The sequence below is a fragment of the Mesoplodon bidens genome (assembly GCF_964165515.1).
Source record: "Mesoplodon bidens genome assembly, chromosome: 2".
NCBI classification, from domain to species: Eukaryota; Metazoa; Chordata; class Mammalia; order Artiodactyla; family Ziphiidae; genus Mesoplodon; species Mesoplodon bidens.
The window spans coordinates 23,992,601-24,004,943 of NC_138177.1; the positions used below are offsets into that span (position 1 = coordinate 23,992,601).

The 12,343-nt window shown below is 34.7% G+C and overlaps 1 protein-coding gene across 20 annotated transcripts in view; it reads right to left on the bottom strand.

Annotated features, from left to right (window-relative positions):
- The window catches only part of CDC42BPA (CDC42 binding protein kinase alpha), a 323,580-nt gene that overhangs the window by 164,966 nt on the left and 146,271 nt on the right, over positions 1-12,343 (bottom strand). For all 20 annotated transcript variants that reach the window (XM_081225007.1, XM_081225002.1, XM_081224995.1 and 17 more), the window contains exon 6: positions 3,556-3,649. In XM_081225007.1, coding sequence (XP_081081133.1) covers positions 3,556-3,649 — 94 coding nt within the window. The remainder of the gene's footprint in view (positions 1-3,555; positions 3,650-12,343) is intronic.

Here is a 12,343-nt window from a genome sequence, read left to right on the forward strand (position 1 = left end):
CTCAATGCATTCTGGAATGCACAGGGACCCGTAGGACTGAACACCAGACTCCATAGGAGGAGCCCCAGCTTTAAGGGGCTTATAACATGCAGGACTGAGGAAACACTACCTCTTTCCCCTGGAATTCTTTCTCAGTGTAGCTCTCTCTTTTCTGGAATTGTGGACCACAACTTTCTGATACCACAGCCTACCTGACTTTAATCTGTGTTTTCTCAACTCAGACCACCATGCTATTTCTCTCCCTCTCATGTCATACCTGGCACTATCCACTTCCCACTATATACTTCAAACACATGCAGGTATCTTAGAGCAGAATAATTACACACACCGGTCTTACATTGTTTGTGTGACTACTGGCATACCTATTACTTCTACCTATGTCACAAGCCCCACATTACAATATTATTTTCGCTTTTAATAGTCAGATACCTTTTATGTAAATTTAAAAAGAAAGATTAATATAATCTTTTTCCTTTATCCTGTAAATCTTATTTATCATATCTGATATTCTTTATCATATAGCTAAGTATCCAAATGGTGTCATTTCCTTTGGTGTGAAGGACATTCTTTAGCATCTAGGCCTCTTTCATTTACCTGAAAATGTCTTTAATTCACCTTCATTTTTTAAGAATATTTTTGTTTGATATAGAATTCTTGATTTACAGACGTTTTTTTTCTTTCAGCACTTTAAAGATTATCATTCCATGATTTCTGATGAGAGTTCAGTGGTTATTTTTACCCTTTTTCCACAGTATGTAAAGTGTTTTTTCTTCTGGCTGCTTTCAATTTTTTTTCTTTAAGTTTCAGCAGTTTAACTGTGATGTAGCCAGGTGTGGTTCCTTTTATTACCTTGAGATATGCTAGGATTTTTTTTTTTTTTTTTGCGGTACGCGGGCCTCTCACTGTTGTGGCCTCTTCCGTTGCAGAGCACAGGCTCCGGACGCGCAGGCTCAGCAGCCATGGCTCACGGGCCTAGCCGCTCCGTGGCATGTGGGATCTTCCTGGACCGGGGCACAAACCCATGTCCCCTGCATTGGCAGGCGGACTCTCAACCACTGCGCCACCAGGGAAGCCCTATGCTAGGATTTTATATCTGTGTTTTTCATCACATTTGGTAAGTTTGAGCCATTAATTCTTACAAATGTTTTCTGTTACTATCACACTTTCACTAGGATTCTAACTGTATGGATATCTGAGCCTATAATGATTTTGTTTCAATTTTTTCCTCTCTGTTCTTCAGACTGTTAAATCTCTATTTATCTGTATTCAAATTCACTGGCTCTTTCTTCTCTCATTTCTAATCTACTGTTAACCTCCTCCTGTGAATCTTTTATTTCTATTACTATAATTTTCAAGTTCTAAAAGATCCGTTTGATGTATTTTTCTGCAGAGATTCCTCATCTGTGTAATCTTTAAGACTATTATCTTCCTTTGATTCTTTCAACATATATATGATAGTTTCATTAAGTCTGTGTCTGGCAACTCCAACGTCTGTGCTAGCCAGGTTTTCACTGACTACTTTTATTTTTCAATTCTGTATCACAATGACTTACCCTACCTTCTATTTTTGTTTGGTCTAGTGATTTTTGACTGAATGCTGGCCACTGTCAATAAAACATTGTGGACAGTATGAATTCTATTATCTTCCTCTGAAGAATATTAAATTCTCCTTTAAGCAGATAAAAAAACACTAACTGATCTCCTTGAACATGGGTTGGCTTACAGTTATACCCTTTAAAGGCAATTTATAGAAAACCTAAGATTCATCTCAACCCCTTTATTTGGAGGACCACTTTCAAACTCCGTTGATCTTATCAGGACTTGGTTTTAGGCTGTTACATAGGCTTAGAGTAAGTCTTACATGTTACAAACATCTTAACTAGCCAATATTCCAATGTCCCCTAGCACTGTGTCTCCTCCAGCGCTGCTTGATTTTGAGTAATCTGCTCGATTTTCAAATGGATAGCATCTACTCTTTGGTAATTCTCATATGTCCTTATACAGTTGTCCCTCCATATCTGCTGGTTCCACATTTGCAGATTCAACCAATCGTGGATCAAAAATATTTAAAAAAAAATTTCCCAGAAAGTTCCAAAAAGCAAAACTTGAATCTGTCACATGCTGGCAACTATTTACATAGCATTTACATTGTATTTACAACTATTTATATAGCATTTACATTGTATTAGGTATTATAAGTAATCTAGAGATGGTATAAAGTATAGAGATGATATAAAGTATACAGGAGGATGTGCATAGGTTATATGAAAATACTACATCATTTTATATAAGGGACTTACTTGAGCATCTGCAGATTTTACTATGCATGGCAGGGGGGCAGTCCTGGAACCAATCCCCCACAGATACCAAGGGACAACTGTACGACATATGTACAGACCAACCGTCATGAGATAGCCCCATATGGATATTTTAGGCCCTCTCTATGCACAACTCCCTCCTTTCCAATGGTAAGCCCTGCAGATTCCAGCTGCCTCAGCTAACCCAACTCTGATCTCCTCCTCCTCAGCTCTGTAAGACGGTTAAACTCTGCTTTAACTCTAGCTTTCTGCATCAGAGTCAGCAAACTGTCCCAATCCTGGGAAATGGTGAGGCATACCTCATGAATTAACTTCTCCCAGAGATAACGGTCTTGTGTTGCCTGTTGTCCACTGCCTAAAAACAGTTGTTTCAAATCCAGTTTTACAGTTATTTATAGTGAAAGAACAATTTGGTATCAATTACTCCCTCCATCATGGCCAGAGGCAGAAGTCATATAATCCTTTTAAAAAAAGTTATCTGCTTAGGATAAATTTTCAGAAGTCAAATTACTGGTCCAGAATAATGTGACATTTTCGTGGCTTTTGCAATGTATTATACTAAATTACTCTCCAAAAAGTTTCTGCCAATTAAAATGATATATATTTGGATGTATTATGCTATACAACCAGGAAATTGAGGTAAATACTACAACAATAACAACAACAATAACAAACAGGGAATACAATTGGGGCATGTAAACTTCTAAGTAAGTGAGAGAATATAACGGAGGGGCCTAGGGTTAGCAGAACTAAAGTAAATGGTAACATAAAACTGAATCAGCCTAGAGGACTTTCTGATAAAAGCATTCACTTGTTGAACACTGTCCCTCAGGAAAACCAGACAACTAGTAAAGAAAGAGAAAAGAAATGAAAGTGAAGAAGTCACATATTCTTTTTCCATGTGGGATTTATTTTCTTCACTCCTCTGGAACTGTGGAAATATCTCAAGTACAATAATAAACAGTTCAGCTAAAAAAGGAACAGAGTCTCATAAAAGGTATAGTGTATAAATCTTAAGATCATTAATATAAGCAGTTGAAAATGGTATATGACTTTTTAGACAAGCCCTATTATGAGTAAGTATGCCTAAGTGGAGGGAAGTAAAGCATAGAAAGACAAATGGATGGAAGGATGTTTGATAGATAATATAAATAGATGGCTTCTAAAACAGATAAAGAAAACAAGTAGTAAGGGAGATGTCTGTGGGTAAAATAGTTTAAGATTTATCTTTATTTACCGTTCCATCTTCCATCAGCTTCAGACATGAACCAAAATCTGCTAACCGAATATGTCCATTCATATCCATCAATATATTGTCAGGTTTGATGTCCCTGAAAAAAACAGATGCATTCAATTTTTAGTTGGGAAAAATAAACACAATCAGTTACTTGGTAAGATAATCATTTTGTCTGAAAATCTCAACTTCTTTTAAAATTAATACTCTAAGAACATATATTTCTTTAGACTATTTCTTTATGGGTTCAAATCCTAGCTCTGATTCATATTAAAACTTTTTTAAACACATGCAATTTCAGTGTTCTGGAGATAAAAAGTACTGTGGTAATTTTCATTGAGGTTAAATCTTACCATTTTTCCTTTAGATTTGCACAGATTCCAATGTGGCCATGGTAGGCCTACTTTCTGCATACAGAGAAGAGCTGTAATTACTTGATACCCACAAAACATACTACCTTCTAGCCCATGAAACTGAACAGGGAAAAATATACTTCCTAGACCCTGAACATAAATGTAAATAAATAAATTTTCAATTACTGTAGGTCATGACAACACAAAAAGAATTGCTTCACAAAGCTGATTCGGAAAACAACTGAAACAACTACTTAATAGTGATCTATATTATATAAAGCTATTTACAGATGCTAAGTCAAAGGCTTGTAAGATATCCAAATCTAACTAATAACAAACTAAATCATGCCAGTTTTTGTGTTTATTTTTACATTTGAATAATAAAAAGTGTTGCAAACCTTTGTGGCAGCTAACCCACTAAAAAGGCAGAGTTGAATAGTTCTGACAGACTATAGCCTTCAAAGCCTAAAATATTTCCTATCTGGCCCTTTATAGAAAAAGTTTGCTGACCCCTGTTACAGATGATAGATGATTGCTTAATACAGACAGGCAGATAGATAGACTGAAAACAACAGCCTGCATAGGAATTGTCTTCATAGTCCTCCATATTTGAATTTATAACCTCAACTCTCAGAAATGCTATATTAAGAAAAGATTTTTCTCTTGTTCAGAAACATCAAAGAAGTACACTTTAGTGCTGGAAGGAACCTTAGAAATTACCTAGACCATTTTTAGATGAGGGGAAAACTGTATTTTATTCTTTATTTTTAAAAATATTAAACTGTATAGTCATTATACATAATTGCTACTGGTAGAATTCTCAGATTTTAAAGGAGACTAAAGGAATTACAAAGACAGGATTTATAAACATCAGTAATATTTTTGGCTATGTAAAAAACAGGAAATATTAAACTTAATAAGAAATAAATTGTATTTATACACTTATAACAATTAATAAAATGTAAAATATTTAATAAGACATTATAGATAGTACTGCCACTCCCCAAGTATCTCATTACCCTTCCTGATATCACCCCCTTCCTCCACTCCCCAGAGGTTAGCAACCACAATCCTGAATTTGGTGTTTACTATATCATGCATATTTTATATTATTAGTACATATACATGTAACCATAAGACTATATGTTTTTCTGAATATCTTTAAACTTTATAATTGATACCAAACTGGGTGTAGCCTTTTGCAACTTGGTTTTATTCTAATGTTATGTTTCTAAAATTTATCCATGTTGATACATATTGTTCTAGTTCATTAATTTAAATGCTATATGGAATATTTTCACAGATCCAATTTATCTATCAATGCTCCTGATTATGGAATTTAGATTGTTTCCAACAATTTTAGATTGTTTTAGATTTTTATTTTGCTATTACACAGAATTCCGAAATGAATATTTTTACAAATACCTCCTTGTACTCATATGGGAACATTTCCCTAGGCTATCTAGAAGTGGAATTGCTATGATAAAAGACATGTACATCTTCAACTTTACTACCAGGATTACTACTAAGGTTAAGACTCTTTTTTACATTATCAATGGTCATCTTAGATTCCTCTTTGGTAAAATGCCAGTTAAAATCCTGTGCCATTTTTTTCTACTGTGTGTGTGCTGTTTGTTTTTGGTTAATCTTCAGGAATTTCATTTCCTCAGATTTAAGTACATGTGTCACAAATCTCTTCTCTCCGCATGTGGGCTTGTTTTTCCACATTGTTTATAGTGTCTTTCTTACTCATAAAAACATTGTTTAATGCTAATGTAGTCTTATAATTTATAATTTGTATTTTTGTCTTTTTTCACTTTTTTCAGCTTTACTGAGGTATAATTGACAAATAAAATTGTAATATATTTAAAGTACAACATGATGATTAATCTGATATACATCACATTGTGAAAGGATCCCCACCACCACTAAGTTAACATATCCATTATCTCATCTCACATATTTACTTTTTTTTTTTTTTTTGGTGCGAACACTTCCATTCTACTCTCTTAGCAATACAATATTATCAACTATAATCACCATGCTATACATTAGCTCCTCAGACCTTATTCATCTTATAACCTAAAGTTTGTACCCTTTGACCAACGTCTCCCTATTTCCCATACCCCCAGCTCCTGTCAACCATCATTCTACTCTCAAAATTTGCATTTTTTGTCCTAAGAAATCTCCCTTATCCTCTCCTTCCAGGGCTCATAAGGATAGTGTCCTATATTTTCTTTTAAAAGTTTTAAAGTTTTACTTTTCATTTCAAGTCTTTAATCTCCCTGGAATTAATTTTTCTGTGTAGTGTAAGATAAAGGCCACACTATATTTCTTTCTGTCCCAATACCATTTATTAAATGACATCCTTTCACTACTGAGTTCTAATAGCATCTCGGTCAGAAATCAGGTGGATCTGTTTCAGGACTTCCCATGCAATTTTAATCAAAAATCTTTAGAACGAAAGGGAGCCTATTAACAATGACCAGGACAAGAGGCATGAACTGGAACTGTCACAGGCAAACAGAGGTATGGTCACCCATCTATACCTAGACTACTGTCTTAATTATGAGAGCTCTATAATGACCTCTCTATACCAGTAGACCATGTTTTTAAATTGCCATGGCTCTTCCAGATAAATGCTAGAATTAGCTTAATATGTTCCATAAAACATACTGAGATTTTGATGGGAATCACAAGGACTTCACAAATTAATCCGAAGAGAAATTATATCTTTGCAATATGACTCTTCCCATCCATGTATCAAGTTAATTAATATTATAGACATATCTTAATTAATGTATATAAATACCTTATATATTAGTTATGAGTCTTCTTTTATGTCCTTCAATAATACTGAATATTTTTCCACAGAGAGCTTACACATCTTTTGCTATTGATAGTCTTGGATACCTTACAGTTTTGTTGCTATTGTGAATAGGATTTTCTTCATAGAAGCATTCTCATTTTGCTTCCAATTTTCATGGGAATGTTTCTCATATTTCACCATTAACTGTGATCTTTGGTTTAGATTTCCAGTAGAAACTCAATATTAGGAGAATTATCTTCTCCTCCCAAATTGCTAAAAGTATCAGGAGTGGATATTCAATTTTGTTGTCATTTTTGGTATTGAGGTTATTTTTCTCTTTTAACCTATTAATACAGTGTATTACTCTAATAGATTTTCTAATGTTGAAACTCCCTTGCATCCTGGAATAAAACCTACTTGGCCAGACTTTTTTTTTTTAATGTGCCATCTATCACTGAATCTAAAAGTCCACTAATTGTAAAGATGCCCCATTATGGCATGTGCCACTAAAAGAGAGAATAAATTGACTCCTATAATTTTAGAAGCCATTTATTTAAAAATTACAGAGATATTAAATTGAAAAATACGTTTGTCTTAGCACTCATAATATATACACTGCTGAATTTGACTTTTTAAAACTTTTATTTTTAGGGACTCCCCTGGTGGTCCAGTGGTAAAGAATCCGCCTTCCAATGCAGGGGATGCGGGTTCGATCCCTGGTTGGGGAACTAAGATCCCACATGCCACGGGGCAACTTAGCCCACGCGCCACAACTACTGAACCCACACACCTCAACTAGAGAGCCCACGTGTCACAAACTACAAAGCCCACATGCTCTGAAGCATGTGCACAACTAGAGAAAAACCCGAATGCCACAACTAGAGAGAAGCCCACGCGCCACAACAAAAGATCCCACATGCTGCAGTGAAGATCCCATGTGCTGCAACTAAGACCAGATGCAGCCTAAAATAATTAATTAATCAAAAGTTTTTTTTAACTTTTATTTTTATATTCAAAAGTTATATTGTGCTATGTAGCATTCTCATCTTGTACTACCCTTGTCAAGTTTTGTTGTTAAGGTTTTACTATCTTCATAAAGTGAGATAAATGGCTTATCAAAATTTCAAAAGAAATTTATACAGAATTCAATTATTCCTTTCTTTTTTTTTGGCTGCACCACGCGGCATGCGGGATCTTAGTTCCCTGGCAGGGATCAAACCCATGCCCTCTGCAATGGAAGCACGGATTCTTAACCACTGGACCACCAGGGAAGTCCCCAATTATTCCTTTCTTAAATATAAAAGAGAACTCATCTATAAAGCCATGTGGGTAAAAGGCTGTTCATAGCAGCTATATTCGTAACAGCTCAAAACTGGAAAAAACTCAAATGACCATCAGCAAGTGGGTGGATAAACTGTCACATATTTACACAGTGGAAGACTACTCTAGCAATAAAGAAAGATCTGTTGATACTACATCAAATTGGATGAATCTCAAAAACTTTATGTTGATCAAAAGACATCAGACAAAAAAAATATATGATGTATAATTCCATTTATAAGAAGTTCTAGAACAGGTAAAAACTAAGCTATGGTGATAGAAACCAAAACAACTGGTGATGGAGGGATAGAAGATGCTAACTGGAAGAGAGCACAAGGAAACTTTTAGAGTGATGGAAACATTCTACATCTTGATTTGGGATGGTGGTTACACAGGTATATACATTGTCAAAAATCATCACTACACATTTAACACTTGTGGACTTTATCATATGTATTTCAATTTATAAAAATAAAAGGGGTGAAGACAAGAAGTACCTTTAAAAAATATGAGACTGCAGTCTTGTGGAGGGAGAACTTTCCATTACAGATTCAGTTTTTTTAAACGTTCTTAGTTTATTGAGATAATTTCTATTTCTTCTTGAGTAAGTTATAGTCATTTATTCTAATATACATTTCATACACATTTTCAAATTTATTGGAATACAGTTGTTCACTGTATTCTATTATTATTTGTTTAATCTACAATATATACTAATATTATTTCTTTGTATCTTTTTTTTTTTTTTTTTTTTTTTTGCAGTACACGGGCCTCTCACTGTTGTGGCCTCTCCCGTTGCAGAGCACAGGCTCCGGACGCGCAGGCTCAGTGGCCATGGGTCACAGGCCCAGCCGCTCCGCGGCATGTGGGATCTTCCCGGACCGGGGCACGAACCCGTGTCCCCTGCATCAGCAGGCGGACTCTCAACCCCTGCGCCACCAGGGAAGCCCACTTTTAATTATTAAATACAGATGATAGGGATTGTCTTCCTCACTGTATATTTATGTTAATATGCTATATATTTCTTAATAAATATATCCCTAAGTAGTCCATATTTTTAGATACCATACCTAGAGTCTTTTCTTCTAGTATATCTCTTCATAATTATTGTTCCTTGCTACATTATAAATTCCACAAAGATAGGAATTTTGTTCTCTACTAGATTCCCAGCACATGGAAAAGAGCCTGACACACAGTAGTATGCAATAAATATTTACTCAATTAATTAGATAACAAAAGCTCTTGATATCCTTCTTGAACTTTCTTGCCATTTGTAGTAGTTTTTAGGTTAATTCTCTTTGATTTTCCACGTATAAAATAATATCATCTATGAATATCATCTATAAATGTTACTATTCTTACACTTTTAATTTTTTTCTTTTGCCTTACTGGCTAGTATTTCTACTATAATGTAAAATAATATTGGTGACGATGAACATCTTTGTCTTGTTTTGACTTTAGTAAGTTACCTATTTAGCATGATGCTGACTTTTGAGGTATAAGATACACGCACATACAGCATGTTAAGGAAGCATCTACCTATTCTTATTTTATTAAAAAAAGTATTTACTAAATTCAACAACTCTTCTTGATTAAAAAAAAAATTCTAAAATGCATATATTATATGTCTAAAATTTATAAATCAAGAAATAATAGGCTTAGATATCAGGACGTTAGAGATATGGGGTTAAAAAGCAACAACAAGAAAAACAGCATAAAGAAGTTGAATGTGGCTGCCACTGGGGGAGCGGGCATAAGAGGTATGACAGAGGGACTATTTTCAATATAATCTTTTTGATACTACTTGAGTTTTATTTTAACTATATGCAGTATTATTTGATTTAAATTAATTAAAAACCAAAATACAGGGGACTTTCCCTGGTGGTCCAGTGGTTAAGACTTCACCTTCCAATGTATGGGGTGTGGGTTTGATCCCTGGTCGGGTAGCTAAGATCCCATGTGCCTCACACCCAAAAAACCAAAACATAAAACAGAAGCAATATTGTAACAAATTCAATAAAGACTTAAAAAAAAAATGGTCCACCTCAAAAAAAATCTTTAAAAAACCCCAAAATACATGTATATAATGTCTGAGTCATTTAATTCAAGAATATGAAAATGTTTTGACTAAGCCACTATGATCATCTGCAGTCAGCAATATTTTTCAGTGAAAACAATTAATGGGTATCAAGATCATAGATAAATATGATAATGTTATAAAGATAATACAAATTGGTCTCTGTTTGTCCAACAGGGAATACAATTACACATTTCATGTAACACGTTGCCTAATGACTCATTCCACATACCTAGTTTATTCCACAGCTGAAAAGGAAGTCTCTCTGTTCCTAAAATGGTCTCTATTTGATTTGATGGAAACTCTCTTAATCTTCTGAATTAATAAAACCTCAGGAGTATATCAACTATGAACTATTCCCTAATCATCTGTTAGGTTTGAAAATATTTATGTTTTATTTTTTTTTGGGGGGGAAGACAAAGTATAATGCAGGTATGACGTAGAACTTAAAGAATTCATAAGAAAGAAAGAATGATTTTTCTATCTAGCTGATATTAAGTATGACCTAAATTACCGGGCACAAGGAAGGACTAAAACATATGTAAGTCCACACAACCACCTCAAACAAAGGAAAACATGTCCCTTCCTCCTTTTTCAACCAGAGACTACAGCTTGATCTTCTGTGGTTTCCTTTCTCCTTTACGATTGTCTACCATTTTCATCTAAATCTAATCTAAAAATATCTGGGAGAAAGTATACAAAATATGATCTGAATTGGGCCTAACATATACAGGAATAGGCCTGGTTCTTTTTGCACTTTAGGTTTTTGAAGTGTGGGCAAAGCGAAACAGAAGCTGCAGATTCAAATCCCCACAAATGTCAGGGGAGGTGTGGATACATCTGCTGACCAATACCCATCATGTGAGTCACAAATACTCTTAACTTCTTCATAAGAATGTTCTCACTGGAGTAGAGGAATAGAAAGAGATCCCAAATGTAAAATGAAAGAAAGATGGTTACACTTACATAACTGACAGTATCCTCAAACCCAAGAGGTTCTTTTCTCTCGTCTAGAAGAGCCAGGATCAAAGAAAAGCAGGTGAACACCTATCTATTCTCTCTACAAATAATTTGATAACTGAACCATGATTTTGGCATCTTGAAGGCTACATACAGAAGAAAAGGTTTAACAATCTGTAAGTAACAAAATCTTTTCAAGTAAAGTCATAGTTATAAGGTTATCTATCATTATTATATCTGCCCAAGAAAATGCAAGTCTTTATTCTTACATTACCACTGAAATGTACCATCAAATTTTAAAAGAAATTTGAGTGCTTAAAAGAAGTTCTTAAAAATTTTTTTGGCTTCCCCATTCCCATTCATATGCAGAAAATATTCTCTTTAAGATGACAAATAACCTTTTAATTGCCAAATCCAGTAGAATCTTTTCAGTTTGAATCCTATAATGATGATTTCTCTGTGATATCTGACAATGCTGATTATTCTCCCAACTATACCATTTTCTCCTCTATTTTCTCAACTAAGACCAATTTTTCTCAGTCTTCTTTCCTGATTCCTCTTTTTCCAAAGTCATACTTCCCATTCCCCTAATGCTGTCCTTCCCTAAGACTCAGTTCTCAGCTGCTTTAAAGTTACAGAGAGCCTCTTCTCCAAAAGGCCTGTCTTTTTTGGGCAACCTATATCCACTGAATAATTTACAGCGAACTATAAAGACTCAGCCAATTTAACTAAATGAGTAACAATTCTGATGGGCTATAGACTTTCCAGAACTCCCAGTGGGGCTGGCTGAGGCTTTGGCCTGCAGTGCAAACTGACTTCTCCCTCTGCCTAACCCTGCTTCCTCCAGCTCCCCTCCCAAAGGTGTTAATCCTTAGTACATCTTGCATTATACATACATTCTGTCTCAGTCCCTGTTTCTAGAAAATACAATGTGTTGCATGGCAATGGATAAATGGAACAATGGGCTGGCAAATTCCATTTTCTGACATCAGAAGCAAAATAACATCTGGTATTCAGAACCACTCTGAGTCAGTGACATCTTGCAAATAAGGTGGCAGCCAGCCAACCAGATACCAAGTATTGTCAATAAAGGAAGTGAAAGGGAAATTCGAGCAAAACATTAGTTCCAACCTTGACAATCCATAAAAACTAAGAAAGAGACAGAAATGTTTAGAAGAGATAAAAATCTCTACATTATCACTGTAAAAAAGTATTATTTCAAGTTTCTTCCTAATTTGAATATGAATTGTACCACTTATCATGAATTAAAGT